Genomic DNA, 21,611 nt, shown 5'->3' with positions numbered 1-21,611 from the left:
TCCTCTTGCAGCTCAGATGCCTTATTGTCACTGATCCCCGGGGCACTGCTGGGTGCCAGGGCTGCCTGCCCCACAGCTGCGTGGAGGGGAAGGGAAGGGTCTTGCCTTTCCTTGAAAATCTCAGGCTGTCTCACCACTACCAGCTGCTGCTTCTCTTGACATGCAGCAGCAAGCACAGAGCCAGGGTGGACCAGCGAGTGCTGGCACTAGCACTGTCTTCTGCTCCAACCTGCAGCAGGCGCTGGGTTTCAGTGCCGATGCAGGAGAGTCGTTTCAGACTGCCTGAGCTCTTATATCTAGGCTAGCTAGACTAGAGTAGTTCTGTTCATGAGAGCCGCTGCATGAGATACTGCTTCTGAAGCCAGGAGGTGTCTCATATCTGAACCCAACCCCAATGCCTGATGAAGAGCCAGTTTTGCGCAGGGTACAGCTGCACACTGGCTGCAGAGCAGACAGCCACGTGGGTCCACTGCCAGCTGGGTGTCCGGCCATAAAGGCCTTTGTTGCTGGTTTGGAGAACATCAGCCAGGGAGCTTGTGTAGTAGCAACACCCATTGCAATCCCGTCAGAGGTTCCTGGACAGGGAGAAGGCTCTCTCCAAGTGTGTAGGATGTTGCTGCTGGGATGCCAATTTCTCTGAGTTTTGATGTGGAGTTTGGGTTACGTGGGGTCCAGTTGGTCATTGGCACCCCTCCCTTGGAGACACAGTTTTAAGAGTGGGAGACACCCCTGGCAGCCAGAAGCTGACTTCACAGAATTACAGAATCACAGAATGGCTGATGTTGGAGACACCTCTGGGTCCATCTGGTCCAACCCTTGCTCTAGCAGGGCCACCCAGAGCATGGTACCCAGCACCACGTCCAGGTGGCTTTTGGACATCTCTAAGGAGGAAGACTCCCCAGCTTCTGTGAGAAACCTGTGCCAGTGCTCTGTCACGTGCACAGCACAGAAGTGCTTCCTGATGTTTAGCTTCACCCTCCTTGGTGCCTGCCTCTTCCCCAGCCTTTTCCTCTTCGGCAGGTGTCTTCTCCTAACTGGTGGCACGGCTCCATGCTCATCCTGCACAGCTGGGTTCTCCTGTAGCTGCGGAGAACTGGTGAGTGGCTCTGCCTGTCCCGTGGCTCCTGGCTCTGGCTAGCCTGCGTGGGGACAGCCGCAGCTCAGAGCAGAGCAACTGCTACAACAAAGCTGTGCTCCTGGATGTCCCAGGTGGGTGCCTGTTTCCAGGGAGATGTCTGTGGCAGGTCCTGAGACAGTTCTGCAGGATCCTTTCATGGCATGGATTTCTCAGCACCTGCTGGGGCAGCAGAGCACAGCTGGCTTCTTGCAGCCACGGCTGGACAAATTCTGCCTCAGTCCCCTGTGCCACTGAGCTGCAGAGGAGAAGCTGTGTTCCCACGGTGGGCTCGGCCTGCTCGGGTAGCAGCATCTGTTGGCATTCGCTCTGGGTCAGGGGAGGTGGATGTCCTCTGGAAGCTGCTCCCAGCTGCGCTGCCCCGGAGGGAGCTGGCAGTGGCCCCCGAACACACTGCAGCAGAGCTGCCTGCACGCGAGGACCACTGTCAGGTATTCCTTGCTTCTCCCTTCTCGGGTCTGGGTTGGGCTGAGCTAGAGAACGTTAACTTACCTACCCTACATGGCTACCAAATGGGATGAAATGCCATTTGCAGCAATTGCATCAGCTCCTGCACATGAACTGATTCATGTACAACTGGGCCAGACTGGAGAAGGGGGGAGAATGAAGAATAAAATTATGCAGCGATAAGCAGTGCTCTGTTACTATAAATGGGTCCACATGAGGGGTCTGTGCCACTGCAACCTAGCATGGCACAGCAGTACAGTATTAAATACAGCGCTCTGAATATTTCCCACAGCTCCAGGGCTGGGGACAGTGTCACTGAAAGGGCTTAAAGCTTATTTTAGGGTCCAAGAACTCCCTTTTCTCACTTTGTATTTCTAGCTGATGCTGTGGTTTGATATGTCCTGCCCCAATGACAGTGTCAGTTTGTTGTGTTCTTCTCCCATCTCCCCCCACTCTGCACCACACCATCACCATCATGAACTCTGAGTGCAAAGCCCCCTGCTGTGGTGCACACTTCACACTCGTTCATGGACTGCCTGTAGACTAGATCGGCAAAACAGAGCTTTCAGCTGCTTAGAAGTATTTTTTTTTTTGTTCGTGACAGTCCAAGAGCCACTACACAATGCAACCCTACAAACACTGGTGTTAATATAACTGAAAGTGCTGCGGACGGCTGAAGCTCAGTCTGGTGCTGCTGGAAGTGACAGATTCACTGCTGTCACCAGGAGTGCTGGAGAGAGCTGCAGAACAGCACAGGGCTCCTTGCACTGTGCAGAACGGGGCTCCCCGTGAACCTTGTGCACTGCAGTGAGCCTGCTGCCTCTTGCACAGCGCAGAGCACAGCACTGTAACGCTCCAGTGTAAGGTGCTGCATGAGGTGGCTGCAGCACCTCCCCAACAGAAGAGCTGCTGGGGCAGAGGGTGTTCCCCAAGCTGGAGCTACAGGTGCTGCACCATTTAGACAAGGGGGAAGTGGGGGTGAGAGGTGAGGGGGGGGCTGGAGGAGAGCAACAAAGAAAACCTGGGCAGTAAAGACAGACCCTTGAGTGACAGGGCCGTGCAGACAGGAAGGGAGCTGTGGAGGTCTCTGTTCCAGCACCTGCTCAAAGCTAGCCTGCTTGGCTAAGTATGCTGAGGATCTTGTCCAGCTGACTTCAGGGATCTCCAAGGATGGCAATCCCACAACGTCTTAGGGCCCCTGTTCTGGTGTCTGACCACCTTCCTGGTACTTTTTTCCTTGTACCTAGTTGGAATTTCCCACGTATCAGCTTGTGTCCGCTGGCGTGTGTCCTGGAGTAAAATCTCTTACGTGGTACCCAAATGTGGATGTAAGTACACACACACGCACACACATTAAAAGGAAGATACAGCTGTAACTATATAGAGATTGTATATATATGGACATACATTTATTTCTACCTATGTTTCTACATATATACATATACATACAAGACTTTTTTTTTTTTTTCCCTCATGAGGACAATTTCATCCTTTACAAGAGAACAATTTTGACACAGACCTGCTCACTCATCTGCCTAGAAAATGGTTCTTAAAGAACTAGGAAAGACGTAGCGATTGAGTCCCATGAGATATCTCGACTCGGTGGTTCCCTCTCAGGACAAGGTTCACCATACAACAAAGACGGTTCACAGCATTTTCTAACAGTGAGACTGTATGAAGATGTGACAGGCCACAACACAGTGCTGGTGATGCTGTTTGTTAATGTGCCTGTCCAGGACTTGCTCAGATGCGTAGTGGAGCTGCCGGTGGCTCACAGAGAGGTTTCCCAGGAGGTCATGCCATGCTTTTATTTTCAGAGCTGGTGTGCAGCGGTGGCTGTTGTGGGCCCTGTGACCCCACAACAAGCAGGCAGGGGCAGGGCAGAGGAATGCTGCACTCTGCTCTTTTCTGCTGCCCTGCAAGGGAGTCTGTGCCATGGGGATGGTAGGGAGTGCCCCTAGGGAGCTGCTCACCATGCTCCTGGACTCTCAGGAGCGCCTGGCCAAGGTCTGGGGAAACGGCTGGCGCTGCACATGTGCCCACCCTGCAGCAAGGGTGCACAGCCTGTGGGAGGTGAGAGGGTCGCTGCACCCAGCTGCTTGGGACACACCCTTGGAGGCAAATTACACCATGCGATACGGGTGTCATCACTGCAAGACTCCTGCAACGCAGAGAACCTATACTCCCATGGGGAGAAATTGTCTCTGACTGCACATGGGCAGGAGAGGAGCAACCTCCCTTCCCACTGGCCTGGCACCAGGGAAGGGTCAGGAGCTCTCTGACCGTCTGCAATGCCTCTACAGCCAGCGCTGCAGCACCTGCAGAGCTCAGGGTGCAGCTGCAGAGGGGATTCAGTAGCAAACTCCTGGTGGGTGTGCCTTCAGCACCGAAGGGAAATAACCCAAGACCTGCAAGAAGTTGTGAAGGGCATGCTGGAACTGGGGCTTGGGAGGTGAGAGGGACTATAGCCACACTGCTTTGCTGTGGCGCATTCAGGCGCTGGGTGAGTTATGAAGCACTTCACGCGATTGCAGTGCCCAGTGCTCTCTGCACAGCCAGGACTGCCAAATCCACCTGAGGGGTGTGTGTGTGTGGGGGGGGGTGGGGGGTTATGGCAGGGGGTGCAGGTGTGGTAGTGGGGCGTATTGGTGGCAGATCTTGGTAAGCACAGACCAAGGGAGCTAGGACACTGTGTCATACCTCAGCTCTCGGAGGCAGGGCTGACTGGAAACACAGAAGTGCAGAGCAGCAGTAAGATCTCTGCTCTGGCCATCTGTTGTAAAATCACCTCTGCGCACAGCCAGTGCTGCCCACAGTCCCCGCACCCACCTACTGGGTGCTGCCCAGAGCTCCCCCATCCGCCAGCTCCCAGCGCTGTCCCTCTGCGCCCACAAACACACGGCTGCTCCCCTGCAGCTCTCTGTGCAGACCCTGTGCTGCACGGCTGAGCTGGGCTTTCACACATGCTGGGATGTCTGACTTTGCTTCAACCACTCTGTCTTCCCTCTGCCAGCTTGCACATCCTCTGTTCCCCAGTTCATTCAGGTGCTGCTGAGAGAAGGAGGGTGCAGTGCCCTGAAGGAGCTGCTCAGGCCCCCAAGCCCCACGTCTGAGCAAGCACCGGTACACGCTGGGCTGTGCTGAGTGCTGCTCAGCCCTTCCAAACCTCTTGCACCCTGGGCCTGTCCCTGCAGTCTGCACCTGCACAAGGCAGCTCACCAGCATCTTCTGCGGAAGAGCCCTTTGGGACAAGCATCTTTCTGGAAAAGGGCTGGGATGGGTTTGCCCTGGCACTGCAAATGTCCATCTTCTGCACAGTTCCTGTGCCTTGCACAGGACAGGCCAGTGGGGCGCTCTGCAACCCAGACTGCCCATGTCTGCCTGCCTGGCCGCAGAGCTGCCTTGGCGGGGAGCACCCTGCTGCCATAGCTAGCCATGGCCATGCTGGGGAGGCTGGGAAATGCCCAGCGGTGGGCCTGGAAATGCGCCTCTAGGTAGTCAGTGCAGCGCAGGTGCTCCGTAGGTATCCAGTGTTAATACGTGGGACGTAAGGCTGGGGTAAAAAGCCTGGTTTGTAGTTCCCATTGCAATTAACAAGCACCTGGCCCAGTCGTTGATCCCTCACCCCTGCTGTCCTGTTTCTCCCATGCTTTCAGCCCTGGCCTCTGTGCTGCTCCCATCTCCAGCCCCCTACGCACCCTGAAATACCCACAAGCTGCTGGGCTGTATCCTGCTGGGTGCCTGCTGCAGCCACGGAGCAGAGCCTCTGCTGGCACAGCCTTACTCCCGTGACTTCTCAAGGTATCACGTAGGCAGCTTCGATAACGCTGCTGCGCTGTAGGGAGCCATACTGAGCAGCTGGGCACACAGGGTGCTGGGGAGCTCTGTGGTGCTGGGTGCACAGGGACAGCCCAGCAGGGACCGTGGTGAGGGTGGGGACAGCACTACCGGGGCGATATCAGGCAGATGGCCTGGGGGACAGCTGCGTCCTGGAGGGGCTGTGCCATGCAGCACCAAACCACTGCTGCCCCAGTGGATGTCTGAGTCCAACGGTGTCTGCTGCACAGAATCACAGACCGGCCGAGGTTGGAAGGGACCTCTGAAGATCACCCAGTCAGGTGAAGATCACCAGCAGGATCACCCAGAGCAGCTTGTGCAGGATGGTATCCAGGCGGGTTTTGAATATCTCCAGAGAAGGAGACTGCACAACCTCACTGGGCAACCTGTCCCAGCGCTCTGTCACAGTAAAGTACCCTGTACCCTCTCACGGTGCAGCTTCTTCAGCTCTGCCCTGCAGAAGCACACGAGGTCCCACCTTTGTTCATGGCACAGAGGGCGATGCATCGGCAGCCCTGGACAAGGCTCAGTAGAAGCCGTCCCCTTGTCCTGTGGTGGTGCGTGGCCGCAGCTGCCCTGCGGCTGAACAGCGCTGCCCCACGCCACGGCTGCTCCTGGCCCACCTTCACCAGGGAGTGCCCCAGCTCAGCTGGGGCTGGGACAGGGCCTGTGGGGCTTTGCAGGGCAGCCGTGCCCCACGGGGCCGGTCCTGGCAGTGCCTGCTGCGCCATCGCAGAGGCACGGCGGGACTCCAGCCTGGGGCTGCACGCCATGGACATGTCGATGGCACGCACTGCATCCCCTGCTCCTGCCCTGCAGCACCTGCACCCCTCCGCAGCCACTGCTGCAGCTCCACGGAGCAGGCCGGCTGTGGCAGTGTCTGTATGCGGCTGCCAAGGAGCTGCTGTGGGCCCTGCAGGCAAGAAATGCCCTCGGCCGTGCGGGGCTGTACCAGGCAGAGCAGAGGGTGGCCTGTGCCCTGCCCGGCACCCCCCTGAGCTGCTGCTGTCTCAGCCCAGCCCGGGACCACATGAACCCCTACTGGGGCTGAGATGCGCTCGCGCAGTGGGATAATACTGCGCTGGGGCCCAGTGCCGCTGCCATGCGGGGGGAGCTGCTGGCACAAGCAGAGGGGTAGCCCCTGGTTCCCCAGGGCTCTGGGTTGGTGGTGCCATCATCAGCAGAACCTGGACGGGGCTGCGGGGGCCCCTGGGGGGTGGCTGCACACCTTCACGGGAACTGTGTGGCCGGGGGGCGGGGGGCTGCTCATGTCCATGTGGCCCCAGGATTGTCTTTGCACGGCCCCCATCAGCACAGCCACAGCGCCCAGGACTGACCTCAGGGCGGACCCTGACGGCGAAGTGTGGGGACAGGCGAGGGGCTGGGCTGAGGACCTCGGCCCGGGGACAAAGCTGGGTGCAGGACGTGCCCGGGCCGGGGGCACCCCGGCAGCTGGGGCAGGGCTGGGATGGGAAGGGAGGCGCCGGGGCTGGGCCGGGCGGGATCCCGCGCGGGAGATGATGTATGGGCAGATGTATCAGATCGCACAAGATAAACAAGCAGTGAATTTCATCAGGGCCCATCATGGCTTTAATTTGGCTGCCTAATGAGTCAGATCCAGCCGCGCAGATAAAAGTTGTCAGAGCCGCAGCCCTAATGAATTTCTTGCCACTTGTAATCAAGGCAGCTTGTCTGAGGGGGATGATTAATGGGCCCCAGAGGAGCTGCCGTCCCTCGGCTTCCATTCCCGCTAATGCAGTCGCCAGGAAATTAACCAAACCCAGCACCGGGCTGGGGCCGGGGCCAGGGCATGCGTGCGCCTGTGTGGAGGCACCGGTGTGCACCGGGCAGCGGGGGGCCGGGGATGAGGGGCAGACGTGGGCTTGGGGTCAACCCGGCCCGGCTCTGCACGCTGCTGAGAAAGGTCGGTACCTGCGCCAGGACTGGGATGGGGACTGGCACCAGGACGCTGGCACACATGGAGGTGAGTTACGGGCCCGGTGGAAGGGCCAGGGCCATCACCAGCAGGTACCAGTGGGGCAGCCCCTGCCATGGAGGAGAAGCAGGGCTGGAAAGGGATTGCAGTGGAGCACTTGTGGCAGGGGGTTCTGGGGGGGGTGTCCTGATGTATCCTTTCCTCCCAGCACCACCAGCCCTAGCCCAGTGCCCAGTCCACAGCCTGTAGCATGGCGCAGTGCGTAGCCTGGATGCAGGCATGGCAAGGGGAGTCAATGGATCCCCGTGGAGCCCCAAACCACCTCTGTTTAAACTCACCGTACTGCGTTGAGGGACCAGCTGGTCCCAGCGCTTTTGATCTGGAGTGTCCCCTGCCCAGCGCACGCCCCTGATGTGCCCATCCCCAATCCCACTGCACATCCCTCTGGGAACACGTCCCTGTGGTATCCCACAGCACCAGGGGATGCCGTGACACGGCCACCGGGGGGGCCCAGCTCAGCCTGGCGTGGTTACCAGCTTTGGAGCTGGAGAAGGAAGGGCTGATCATTTGCCAGTCTGGGCTGAAAAAACACCAGACCTCCTCAAAGCAGGAAAGAAACATGCTGGAGGCTGCACTGTAGGCCCAAAAAGTAGCACGCGGAAAAGGCAGGCTGGCAGGAGGTGGGTTGCTTTATTGGCCTTTATCTCCTTTGCTGCAGGTAACACACACAGGGCAATTCATGGCAAAGAAACAGTATATACAGAGTGTCCATATAAATATTTCCAATGTACATTTTATACACAAGTGATGGAGACGTTCCACAGCAGCGTCCAAAGCCTCGGAAATTCCAGCGCTCAGCTGCAGGCTTGGCCCAAAAACAAGGGAGATGCTCATCTCCTCTCTCCTCTTGCTCAGCCGGAGTCCAGCCCCGCCTGGGCAGCAGCGGGAGCCAGTGGGGATGTGCTGTTGGAGACACTGTGTATGGCTTTGGGGCTTGAACCTGGAAGGACAGTGACTCATAGACAGACAGACACAGCTGGGGGGCCCAGGGTGACAATCCTCTTGCCCTTCTGGGTCACCAGGGAGGCTGGAAAGGTCTATGTCCATGGGATTGCACGAGAGAGACGCTCCCTTTACATCTGCACAGAGGGGAGCGGTACCAGCGAGGGGATCCCTCCTCTACTGGCCAGAAGCACAGAGGAACAAATGGGTGTGGTGGAAGAACGTGCACCTACCACTGCCCCCCACTGCACTGGGGTGCACAGCAAGGCCAACACAGGAGGGACATGTCCGAGCTGCCCTACTGCCCAGGAGAGCAGGTGCAGCGATCGCCACCCCCAGTACCGGCTGTGCAGGAGATGGCAACATACCTGAACCGCCTGCAGCCCCTGCACTATCTACAAGCGAGTGTGGTGGTGGGGAGGCACACAGAAACCGCCTCTCCTCCCCCTGTACCGGTCATGAGAACAGGGTGTACTGAAACCCCCATCCTGGTGACTCTGGGGGCGCCTCCGCAGGCATACAGCTCTGGGTCTGCACAGCTCCCCCTTTCCAGCTGCACAGGCAGAATACACAGGACCCAGGCAAAGAGTCGCGTGCTGCTGGCTGCCCTAGCCAGAACAGGGGGCCTGGTGTAGGATGAGCACGGCGGGTGCGGTGAGTGGCCCCCCCAGACGTGCTCTGGTGGCCTTGGACGCCAGCAGGGCTGGAAGGAGCCGCCTGGTGAGTGGAGGGCCTGTGGGGAGCTAGACGGCGCTGGGGCTGGAGCCGAGCTCAGCCAGCAACGTGGTGCAGGCGTTGTTGTTGGCGTTGGTGTTGCGGCGGGGCAGGCTGGGGGTCAGCGTGGTGACGGCGCTGTCGCTGGGACATCCGTGCTGCAGCAGGATGTCGATGCACTCCTGGCTGCCGGCTCGCCGGGCATAGGCCAGCGGGGTCAGGCCCCGAGCGTCCCGGCTCTTCACGTCCACCCCGTACTGTGCAGGAGAGAAAGCAGCTGTCAGCAGGACCACGTGGCCCGTGGGCACGGGCTGGTGCAGCAAGCACTGGCACCGGCAGAGGGGCTCCATGGCACTAGGGTGGGCAGACAGGGAAAGATGAAGGGTGGCCAGGGCAGCGCCCTGCAGGAACACACAGGAAGAGGAGGGACAAGGGGTATCCCCAAGACCTGGGGGCAGGGAGGTGCTGCAGCAGGGAAGCACCGGGGCAGGGCCAGAAGGGTTGCGGTGGAGGCTGCGGGGCCCTGCCTTACCCAGATGAGCAGCTGTGTGAAGACCACGTTGGCCATGGCGCAGGAGAGATGCAGTGCTGTGCGCCCATCTCCATCCCCGTAGGTCTCATTCACCTCCTCCTTGGTGCCATGTGCCAGCAGCGTCACCACGAGGCGCAGGTCATCCTCCACTACTGCCCGCAGCAGCTGCTGCCCCAGCGGGATGTCCGACTGGGGCAGTGGAGCCAGGAAGAGCTTCTGCTCATACTTGGCCCGGATCCAGCGCTCCTTCTCCTCCCTGCCAGATGGGACACCGTCACTGTCACCACTGGGTGCTGCGTGCACAGGGGAACGTGCACCGGCACCGCTACCCCAAACACACCGTGCGTTAGCAGCGTGCATGTGTCACACGCAGGCATCCTTGCACGGTCCCTGCTGTGTCCCATCATACCCACGTCTGTCCCTGGGGCTCTGTGCATGTCACGCTCCTCCAGGCACAGGCCTGACACACGCAGGTCCCACTGCACCTTCTTAGGGCTCCTTGTGCACGTAGGGCCCTGCACACACAGCGGCCACATCCCACACTCCGACCCCACCACTGTCATTCCGCAAAGGGACACCCGCACCTCCCTGCTGGTGCCCCGCACGCTTTCCTGCCTGTCCGTTACGTGCCAGCCTGGGGACTCTGTCCTGTGCCTGTGTGCGGGCCCTGGCCAGCGGCAAGGAAAGGTTAGCTGCCGCGCACAGCAGCCCAGCGCCACGGGAGGCGCGTTATCGCTGCTGCCGTCTCGCCTGGTGCAAACAAAGGCTGCAGCAGCGTCCGTCCCGCCTGGGGCTGCGGGGCCGGGCGGATCGATGTGTGCCGTGCCGCCGCTATCTGCTGCCATTCTATCCATCTGCATCTGGCGGGCGGCCATCAATGCCCTGCGCGGAGCATGCTCACTCCCGCCGCCCCCTGACCCGCTCTTATCCGTTGATAAGCCTCAGAATGGGCTCTTGTTGGGATGAGTGACAGGAGAGTCACTCCGATAGGGACAGACAAGGGCCTGAAAGGGACGCACCCTTGAGACCCACACAACACTGCCAAGCCGTCTCTGTTAACCCCTTCTGCTTTGCAGCCAGCCGTGGCTCCAGCAGCCATCGCGTGGCAATGGCTGGCCGTGGAGCCCTGCTGGCCCACCGGGGAAGCAGGAGAGGGCTTCTGGTGTCGCGAGAGCAGGCAGGACCCTAGTCACTGGAGCACCTTGTGGGTTCCTGCCCACCTCTGCTGGGCTGGCTGGCTGCTCCCAACCTCCTGGGTGCCCTCAAGCCTCCCGGTGTGGTTGTCTGAGAGGCATCTCTGCAGTCCCCCATCTCCCTTACCGGCTGCTCTCAGGGGTGGGTTTGGGGTAGCCTTCCACAGCTCCTTCCCAGACAGCGTTGGCCAGGGCATTGCCGATGGCTGTCATGACCATGAGAAGCTCGCTGGGCCAGTCGTCCAGGTCCAAGGAGCGCACACGGGACAGGTGGGTGCCCAGGTTGCGATGGATCCCAGAGCACTCGATGCACATGAGGGAGCCCAGGTTCAGACTCGCCCAGTCTGGATCTGCAGGTGGCGAGATCGGGATCAGTGGGGCAGAGTTAGCGTCAGCATGGACTCACTGGCCTGCCTCCTCCTATGACCCTGGGGACCCCTTATGTGCTGGGACCTGCCCACCGACTCCCTTCCAGACACAGTGCCCCCAGCAGCACACGGAGCAAGGCCCCCAGGCTGGTCAGAAAGGAGCCACAGACTAGCACGGCAGGTGGATGAGCGCTACAGGGGACCTTGCAAGAGAGGACAGAACAGCTCCACAGAGCAAGGGACCCTCAGGTCCCTCTGGGGTAAGGGAGGTGGTGGTGGAGTTGACTCTCCCTTCCCTTCCCTTCCCTTCCCTTCCCTTCCCTTCCCTTCCCTTCCCTTCCCTTCCCTTCCCTTCCCTTCCCTTCCCTTCCCTTCCCTTCCCTTCCCTTCCCTTCCCTTCCCTTCCCTTCCCTTCCCTTCCCTTCCCTTCCCTTCCCTTCCCTTCCCTTCCCTTCCCTTCCCTTCCCTTCCCTTCCCTTCCCTTCCCTTCCCCCCAGCAGCCCACCTCCCCTGCAGCCTCTCTTACTGGGTGCATCGCAGTCCACACAGAAGCTGTTCCCACGCGCGGTGCGGACGGCCTGCATGGCCTGTGCGTCACCCTGGCTGCCCAGCCGAGCCTGCAAGGAGACCCGCAGGAAGCCCTTCAGGCCGGGCTGCCCCCGCCCTGTGCGCTCCCGTCGCCACCCCGGAGGCCGTCAGGAAGCACCGGCGCCACGCTCCGACAGGCACCCAGCAGCGCGGCTGCGGGGGGGTCACCGGGGCGGGTGCTCACGGACAGCCCGGAGGGATCCCCACGTGCGGCTGGGGGGAGCCGGCGGGGCAAGGGCTGGCGGGCCAGGACAGGGAGCGAGCAGCAGAGCTGTCGAGGGGGGAGCAATGCAGGACGCGAGGAGCTCCGTGGGGCCGCAGCCAGGATGGGGAGGGGGCAGGGAACTCGGAGAGGTGACAGAAACCCAGAGAGGGAGCAGCACAGTCCCAGGGGTGGGATCCAACCCTGACTGCGAGCAGAGGGATCGGGACAGGATCCAGCTTGGACAGGCAAGCCTGGAACAGGCATGGATGCAGCAAGTGGATGACAGAGATGTGGAACCCAAGAAGACCTTGGCCGAGGCCTCCTACCTTGTTTTTGCTGCTCTCGCAGCCCTGCAGGCTGGCCAGGATCTGGCTCTCAATGGCCTGGACCCAAAGCTCTCGCTCCTCAGATGTTGAGGCCTCAAAAAGCCACGTCTGGCCCGTCAGGGACACGATAATGAACTCAAATGGCTCATCTGGTTCTGGAAGAGAAAGGCGTGCCGTGGCACAGGTCAGGGAAGGAGGGGGCTGCAGCGTTTGTGGGGTGCCAGCACATGGGCAGTCCCTGGGGGCACAGCAGTGACCACAGGCACGCAGGTCATGGCCAGCAGTGTCCCCAGGGGTGGGACAGGCAGAGCCTGCAGGGAGGACCCAGGGTTCTGCCCAGCCCAGCCCAGCTGCTGCTTGCACAGCTCTGCCAGTGCGGGCTCGCTCCTCTGCACATGAGCAGCCGCGGCCCCATTCCCCACCATCCTGGACTGGGAAACACGGGAACGCTGTGGGTCTGGACTCCTGGGAGCTGCTTGTGCCCTGCTCTCCATGCCCTGCACGTCCCACCCTCCGGAGAAAGCGGCTGGCCTCCTGGGCAGAGGGACCAGCCCTCTGCCGAGTTGCTGCCCCCAACAGCCCCGTTGCTCCGAGGGCAACCTGCTCTGGTGACTCCTCAGCCACTGCTCTGCACAGCACCCGGCTCTGTGCCCCACCAGCAGCCCCAGAAGATGCAGTCCCAGAAGATGCAGCCTCGTTACCGAAGACCTTCCCTAGCTGTGAAACACGTGGAACCAAACTTCTGACTTCTCATCTTCGGGGAGAACATTATTGCTGAGCCCCGCGGGTTGCTTGGACTGCCAGGCACTCCGAGGTCAGGTATGAGCACCCCTATAGATGCAGGCTGCCTGGTGGGTGCTCAGGGTGGGGTCAGAGCGCAGGCACCGGGTGGCAGAGCTGGCAGCACGGGCAGCAGACAGTGAGTTCCTGGTTAGGTACCTTAGGCCCCCCGGAGCTAAGGAAATAGCCCCAAAACAACCAAGAAGGATGAAACGCCAGGCTTAAAATATGGTCTTCTCTGGCTACTGCTGTGACTGCTGTAACTACTTCCCAGCCTGGGCTGCCAGAGCTGGGCTCAGCCCTGGCCATCCCCCCCCCAGGCGGTGCGGAGCAGGTAACGACGCCGTACTCGGGGCGCGCTGCCTCCTCCTTACACCCAGGCACCAGCATTTACCTTTTATTGCCAACTTCAGTAGTTAGTGCAGTAAATGACTTAACTAAGCGGGGCCTGAATGGAATGACTAATAAACGTTATGTCACAGCACACGCTTCAGCTCATAGCAAAATGATTTGTAATTACCTAATTAGCGTTATGCAAATAACACCCTCATCTCCATAATGTGCCTTCCCAGCTCTCTATTAAAAGCAGGGAGTCAACTGCACGGCTCCAGAGGCAGCGCAGAGGCCGAGGGGCGCAGCCCGGTCCGCGGCAAGGCAGGGCGGTGCGGGTCCCGCGGGGCAGACCCGGGGGGCGCGGAGGGGCCTCCCCCGGCCCCCTGTGGCCAGGAGGGGCTCCAGCTGCGAGGGGGAGCAACAAGAGGGCAGCGAGGAGGAACCTGCAGTGCCCGGGCAGGAGGCGGCTGCCAGCCGGGTCCCGTCTGCCCCGCCACGGGCATGGCACGCCTCAGCCGCCGCTGGGCAGCCTGGCAGGGGCTGCACCAGGCTGTGTCCACAAACACCCCCTCGGAAAATGCATGCAGCCCCGGAAAGGCTCCTTGAGGAAGGCCAGCTTTGGCAGCGGTGGGAGGAGGGCACGGCCCTTCCTCCCTCGCTAGGCTCTTGCTTCCTTTGGAGGCACCACCACCGGCATTAGCAAGTAGCAGGCACAGCACCCACCTCTCTTTCTCTTCCCACCCATGTATAGCTGCTCGCTCCAGAACAACCTGAAGGTAGGACGCTGCTCCTGCTGCTGTGCCGTGGTGGAGAGTGCCACGCTCCTCACAGCAGGCGCAGAGTCTTGCATTTCTTGGGGGTTTAAAACTTGAGCGAAACCGTGCTGGGAAGATGCCTGCCCCACACCACTGCTGAGAGCACTCCGCGCTGTGTCCTGCACGGAGCCCAGCAGCACCTGTGGGGGCTTGGAGACCGTCAGTGCTGATGGAATCGACTGGTGCAGGAATGCAAGGCCTGGTCCCCAAGCCCTCAGGAGGACCAAATGACTCCAGGTGAAGTGCCAACCGGCCTGCCTTTACCAGGCAGGAAGGGGAAGCTGTTTCATGCACTTCACCCCGGACTCAGCTTGGGACTTCTGGGGAAACGTGGCTACAATTGCCTTTCTCCTGCTGGGAGAGATCTGGGTCAGCAGGAGGGGATAAGACAGGAGGGTGCTGGCGGTCACACGGCCGGACTTGTTCCCCCTCTGCGATGCAGTCGCCTAACTGGGAAATGAAGCTTGCCCAGCACTCTGCCCCTCCCTCCAGCTCCCACCACCGAACAGACACCACAAAATCACTGCTCTGGGGAGCTACCTGCGGGCAACGCGCCTCCTACCCTAAGGATGTTTGCTGTGCAGGCTCCCAGGACAGCAAATGCCAGCTCAAAAACAAGATTCTAGGAAAATATACATCCAGTAACTTCTAACCAGAGGGAGAAGAAACAAGCGGTGACAGCCAAGTCACTGCCCCTGCCTCCTTGGCCAGACGGCGCTGTCCTGTCTGTGAGCACTGCCACTCCCCGGGCGAGGGCCGGGAGCGCCCGACCGCTGACGGCAGCGGCAGGCCGGCGACTCAGGACCCTGCCGCCGCTGCACTCAGCTGGGTCTCCGGGCCCCTGCTTGGCTCCAGCCCACTCACAAGCCAGCGGCTGCACCCACCTCTTGCACGGTCACAGCCTGTCACCAGGACCTGCAGACCAGGGGCGCGAGCGCTCCAGCTCCCTTAGAGGCAGTGCCCTCTGCCCCTGTGCCCACCTGGGCGGCTACAAGAGCACAGATCCCGGCCCGAAAGCTGCAGGATCAATTGCTGCAATCACCTGCTGCCTGGGGCTACGCATGAATAGCCAAGGAGGAAAGGGTGGCACCTCTCCCTGGGGGGCAGCGGTTGCCCAGGTGCCTAAGAGAGCATTTGCAGTTCCAAAATCTTGGACTGGGCCACCCTGATGGAGCAGTGATCAGCAAAGCCGCTAGCAGGGCACCCGGATTTATCGGGCCCTATTCTCATTACACCTCTCCCATTACCGTCTGAGCTATCTGTGGCCGGTGCCAGTGTGTTGCAGAGCCCAGGCCAGCAGGGACCCGGACCCAGGAGGTGCTGTCTGACGCTCTTCAGGTGCTGCTGGGCTGCTTCTGCCACCAACGGGATGGCAGCAAGCAGGCTGGCAGCTCCAGGACATGCTCATGGTTCCTGCCACGGGCTCGTGCGACCCCATCAGCCTTGTTCCTCTCTCTCGCTTGCTCAGTACCTCTCCACTGAGCACAAACCTCAGCCCAAGCCTTCCTGCACCAGCACGCTCCCTGCTAGAGCTGAGGCAAATGAATGCCCGCTCTGCAGCACCCGCCTGCCCAGGCAGAGGCCGCTCCGCTGGGACGCTGCACCGGGCTGGGGCACCGCGTGTCTCGTGGTCCTACGCCTGGGAGGTTCACGAGGTGGGGCAGGCTCTGCCCTCCTGCTGGGCTGCCCGCGCCTGACAATGGGATAACAGTGACATTTTGGGGGCTTTGGCCCCACTTGGAAAGACATTCCCACCGCTGCAGCTGGGGGCATCCCGAAGCCCTGGAGTTCCCTGGTCCTAGCCCCTGGCAGTGGTCCAAGCCCAAAGCCCCAGTGCTGGCATCACAAACTGCAAGACCTCTGTTCGCCCTCCTCCTTTGTGCCTCGTGGATTCCAGCTTTACTCTGAACAAAGGGCCTGTTGCTCTCAGCAGAGCCCTGGAAGAACTAACAAAGGACAACAGCTTTTCTTCCATACCAAGGGTCCTTTTCGCAAGAGAAAACATTCCTTTTCTTTCCTTGCAGCAAGTCAGGACAGCACTGCGGGACCGGAGCTCTCTGGAGGCTTGGGAGCGGCTCGGCTCCAGGAGGAGAGCAGGGAGCTGCGGGATGACAGTGGCAGAGCCACAGACAGGGCCCGGCACGGCTGGAAAGTGAACTGAGGACTCAGCAGCTCCAGTGGTGTGCAGACCCAGGTGGTCTGGGACAGGCTCCCGAGCAACCTGGAGGGGCTGCGCAAGTTGGATCAGGTGAGACACCAGCTTTTGGGAAAGCAAGGGGCTTCTTCAGGTTCTTCTGGGGAGCGGCACAGACCTCTGATGCGGCAGGGGCGTTTTTGGCCAGGTGAAAGGGTAGCACAAAGCAGATGAGGCAGACAGGAGGAGTTGCGCTACCCCTGTTGGTACAGATGTGGCAGCGAGCCCTGCGCCACGTGCAGGGCACAGGGCGGACAGCAGCGCCGCAGCACTTGCCGGCGCCAGCAGCAGGGTAAGGTCCCGGGGCGGCCGGTCCTGCTGGCTCGGGGAGCCCTTCCCCGCTGCCTCGGGGCAGGGGCAGGGCTGGCCCTGGGCCGAAGGCAGAGCCCCTCTCCCTGGCCGGAGGCTGCCTGCAGGCGTGCTGGTGGGAGTCCATTATGCCAGCTCCATTAGAATTAGTGGGCAGTGGAAATGAACGAGCTTGTCTCTCTCCCTCTTGATGATTTTTTGATGATGTTTTAAAGACTGAGCTCCGTGAAGAGTTGCTGAGCAGAGTATGGTGCGAGCCGGCTCTGCTAATGGGTGTTAACCCCCTGACCCAGCTCCAACGCTGCCCAGCAATGAGTGCTCCAAATGAGAGCAAAATTAACGAGGGCACTTCACAGCAGCCGGGACGGGCCAGGGCCAAGCAGCATCCAGACACAACCAGTAACCGAGTCACCAAGCTGAGAGGGCTGGAGGACTTCTGCAGCAACCTTGAGGACTGCTGTGGCAGAGCAGGGAAGCCAGCAGCCCCCACCGCCACTAAGCCAGCCTTGGGAGGAAGCATCCCCTCCCGGCCAGCAGAAGAGCACCGTGGGGCTGGGGAAGGAACAGGAGAACCGAGACATCCTGCACACGCCGCCAGGCACCAGCACAAGGTGAAAGGAAGAGGGTAAGGGAAAAGCCCCGCCGAGGAGCCAGCTCAGGACAGAGCTCAGCTGCCCGAAGGTGCCTTAGAGCTGAGCTGACCAGCAGACTGGTGGACCTCTCACCGCCATCTGCCGAAGCAGCAGGGGATGCTGGAGAGTGGAAGCAGCATGGGGAGAAGGAGCTGCAGTGGCATCCAGGAGCGTTGTGCTTACAGCTCGTGCCAAGATCCCTTGCTCTACTCTCAGTGGGAGGAAGCACAGCTTTGAGCAGAAATGGTACTTCAGGGTGGCTGAAAACACTCTAGCTTTGGTACTCAGCTGAGTGCAGGGATCTGTCCTGCTCTGCGAAGGGCTTGCACCGCACGCCGCGGGGATGTGGAACGGCCCAGCCCGGCCATCCCCCTGCAGGGACCTCGGCATGGTGTCGAGCGCTTCCCACCTCCTTCCCCACGGACACGCTGCTTCTCCTGGGGTGCTGGATGGCACCTCAGGCCAGTGTGCCTCCCCGGCCACCGCACCAGGACCGTCTGGCCACATCCCTTACAGGTACCCAAGGTCCCCAGGTCTGCACCCAGGACTGGGGCAGCACCCTCAGCGCAGAAGCAACAATCTGGAGCATGCTGCTTCCTCTCCCTCAGCAGCAGGACACAAAGCAGCTGCCTGGGGAGGACAGAGGAGATGGAGCGATGTTGCTCCAGTCGCTGTGGGAGACGCAGTGACGTACCCCACACCGCGCAGCAGGACCATGCTTCCCCAGGCACTCCAGACACGGGGCTGCACTGCGCTCCCCACACAAGGCCCCGGTCAGGGCTTCCCCCCCAGCCCACACGACATCAGGCAGCACTTCCCATGCCAGCAGGCTGGCAGCAGGGAGCTCTTGCCAGCCCCCACTCCAGGCACGGACAGCCTGCCCTGGCAGCCAGCTCCCCTGCTGGTTCCTGCCCCCCTCAGAGGAGACCCAGCCCTGTCCATGTCAGATGGTGCGGGATGGTGTGGGACAGGGCGAGATGGCACAGGACACCTCCCCGTGCACCCCAGCCAGAGCAGGTCCAGCAAGGAGGTGGAGGATCCCCCTCACCATCAGCGAAACAAGGCACGGCCGTACTGAGCCATGCCCTGCTCCCAGGGCAGCAATCTCCTCCTCCTCCGCTCTCCCCCTCTCCCGGCCACTTGCAGTCTCTCCTCCACGCCGCCCTCTCCTCACCCCATCCATTCTCCCTTTGGTGCAGCAGAGGCGCCTCCAGATGCCCTGGGGAGCGGGGTGGTCACCCAGGGAGGAGGCAGGGGACACTTTCAGAGCGTGGGGCAAGTGGCAAGGAACCAAGGGCTGCTCCTGCCATCAGTGGCCCGGCTTTGCTCTCTTGCTGCTAAGTCCGTGAGGTGTCCAGGAGGCCCCCCAGCCTCGGGATGCTTGTTTGCAAGCTGCCACTGTACCACATCATTATGAGGTGTTTGGGATATCAACAAATTAGCAGGCGTCTGGGAAGAGAAGGATGCAGCACCATTCGTAAATGTCAGCTCGCTGCCTCCTCATTTTGCAGATCATTAAACCCAATATTCCTAACCTGTATTAGTGCAACGGGGACAGGCCCCCTCCACAGCGACAAGCCGCCAGGAGAGCCGCAGCAAGAACATTGCTATGGAGACCCCACAGCGCTGCTGTCCCAGTGCCCCGAGACCCCCGCAGTGCCCCGAGCTGAGCTGGCGCCCTCCCACCGCCCCCGGGCTGCCTGCCCTGCCCACGGGGCTCAGCGCGCTGGGGGCAGCGGGGCTGGGAGGGCTCTGTGCAGTGACACCCGCGCAGACGCAGCGACTCAGCCGGGCGACACAGAACGCCTTCTGGGGCACCAGACGTGTGCGTGCATGTGTGCACAGCGGGGAAGGACAGCGAAGGCAGTCAAGCCAATGTAGCCAGGAAGGGACGATGCTCCTGAGGGACGCAGGGTACATTGAGGGGTCACCCCAGGGACCAGCGGTGTCATTTCTGGGTACATGCTGCAGGGTGTGCAGGCAGCACCGTGGGGCTGAGGCACCAGCAGGGCGACGCAGCATGCGTGCGCGCTGGGGACACCAGGAGGGAGGGCACTGGCGGCACGGCTGCATGGCGCGTGCGGAGGCTTACAGCAACAGACACCGGTGCTTTACGGGTGTGCGTACAAGGGTCTCCTGGGGGGCAACACGGAGCCGTACAGGGCTCCAGGGTGCCCAGAAGGAGAGGGGCAATGGAGGCAGGGGATCGGCCATGGCCTGGCGGTGCCCAGGCACAGGCTGTCTTCCTCCCGCCGGGATGGAGCAGGGGCTGTAACGAGCAGGAGTGACTTGTTAGCACTGAATTAAGAGGCTTGGCGGAAGGGAGCGCGCGGGTGACACAAGCTGTGTGGGGCAGGCGGGAGCTGAGCAATAGCAGCTGGAATCCCCAGCAATCTGCTAAGCGCAGCTCAGCCCCGCACTCCCAGCTCGCCGAGATCGGCCGCCGACAGCCCCTGACAGTTGGTATTAATCACGCACATCGCCCCAACACAACTCTTTACTGGCCATCAATTTCCCGTGGGTTTTAAAACTAAAAAACAAAGACAAAACCGCGTCGTTTGGCCGCCACTGAGAAGCACATTAAGGGGCTGTCAGCTTCTCGCCATGCACCCTGCATCACTCTTTAAGCACATGAGAAGTTCATTATCCCCGGAGCTCTGGCAGCCATGGGGATGCTGGCGTAGGGAGCGTCGCGAAGGTGCTCCTGCCGTCAGACATGCTTGGTGGCTCCTGGGCCCCCCGCCCACAAAAAGGGGCCCAAGGTGCGGGGCGCAGAGGGGGCACGGCTGCAGCAGGGACCCTGGGCTTGGCTGAGCCGGGATGGGGCTCTGCCGGGGCAGCGCTGGGCTGGGCTGTGACTGCGAGCGGACCTTCCCAATGGTCCCTGCAGCCCGACGCTGCAGCCCCACCGCCGGTGACGGTGACGAGCTCTTCCCTGGGGCTGCAGCGTTCCTGACAGCCCGACACCACATTTGCCAGCCTGTGGGTGCTTCCTGACAGCCTGAGCCGCACTCTCGGGTTTGGTGACATCCCCGGCAGCCCAATACCACGCTTGCCATAGTTTGCTGATGCTCCCTAGCAACCTGACACTGCGCTCTCTTTAACATGCGACCATGTAAAAAAGCAACAGCTCGTTTGATTTATGATACTTCAGAACAACTAAGATTCAATTGCTCCGCACGTCCCTGGCTCTGATTACCTCCTAAATGAGATAAACTGATGGCAATTTATCCCCAGACCTCACCAAGTTTCCCAGGATGCTAACCTGAGTTGCTCGTGCCCTGCACACGCAGGTTTGGGCTGGGCCCACCTGAAGGCAGCCTGGCTGCAGCCCGAGCCGCCTGCTCCTCGGCTCCTGTGCCCGGTACAGCACCGCCAACCAGGCTGCGACGGCGAGCTGAGCCCGGCACCTGCGTGGCCGCGAGGTCTCCTGGCAGTTTTGGTCAGCTCCTGGAGGCAGTGATCCCTGCACGGGCACGGTGCTGGGGCAGGCTCCTGGGGAGTGCAGCCGTCCCCCGGGCTGTTCCCCGTGTCCCTCCCAGGGCGGCGTGCCTACCAGCACCGTCCCTGCCACAGCGCGATGAGCACCGGAGGGACGCCCGCTTGTGCCAGCCTGACCAGAGAGCACGGCAGCCCTGCTCTTTGCACAGCACTTCTTACACCTTCACCATGTTGACAATGTGAAAGCAAAAAGCTCAGATGATCCTGCTGTGAAAAAACTGCTGGTAAATGTTCAAAAGCAGCTAAAAAAGATTCAGTGGAGAATCTGACGTACTTATGGACACCAGCCCATGACGTAAGTCATCGGTCATGCCCGTGATGTGGGCACGCCTCTGCCGTGCCTGGTGATCCCTCACAGCCACGTCCTCACCGCTGCCTTCCCATCGCCGTGCTGGGGCAGGCTCAGCAGCCCCTGCCTCGTGTCCCAGCTCGGAGGCGCTGCAGGTCGCTGGGCAGGTCTCCTTCCTGCTCCCCGTTCTGGTGCCAGAGGCTTCTGGCAGGAGCAGTGGTTGTGTGCAAGGCCTGCGCAGTGACAAATGCAGCTAGGTAGCTGACACGTCACTGGCAAATGACGTTCCGTGTTGATAAATGTGAAGTAGTGCACATTGTAGGAAAAAAATACATTACTCCAACACATGGCAGGGTTCTAAATTATCAACCCAAGACAGGGCCTGGGTATCAGTGCCCAGCACAGCACCGTGCTCAAGGACCGGGACAGGGAGTAACAGAAGATACTCCGATGCCCTCAGACACATGATGTGGCA

General features: G+C 60.9%; 1 protein-coding gene across 2 annotated transcripts in view; it reads right to left on the bottom strand.

Moving 5' to 3' along the window:
• Window positions 1-8,026: 8,026 nt before the first annotated feature.
• AGAP3 (ArfGAP with GTPase domain, ankyrin repeat and PH domain 3) overlaps window positions 8,027-21,611 on the bottom strand; it is a 140,801-nt gene continuing 127,216 nt past the window's right edge. For both annotated transcript variants that reach the window (XM_083826070.1, XM_083826069.1), the window contains exons 14-18: window positions 12,284-12,438; window positions 11,691-11,781; window positions 10,924-11,146; window positions 9,604-9,859; window positions 8,027-9,328 (exon numbers count right to left, since the gene is read on the bottom strand). In XM_083826070.1, the coding sequence (XP_083682196.1) occupies window positions 9,101-9,328; window positions 9,604-9,859; window positions 10,924-11,146; window positions 11,691-11,781; window positions 12,284-12,438 (953 nt within the window). In that variant the 3' untranslated portion in view covers window positions 8,027-9,100. The remainder of the gene's footprint in view (window positions 9,329-9,603; window positions 9,860-10,923; window positions 11,147-11,690; window positions 11,782-12,283; window positions 12,439-21,611) is intronic.

This window comes from Anser anser, assembly GCF_964211835.1.
Source record: "Anser anser genome assembly, chromosome: 2".
Lineage (NCBI taxonomy): Eukaryota > Metazoa > Chordata > Aves > Anseriformes > Anatidae > Anser > Anser anser.
Note: the sequence above shows the minus strand (reverse complement) of the source record. Positions and strands in the feature narration are given on the sequence as shown.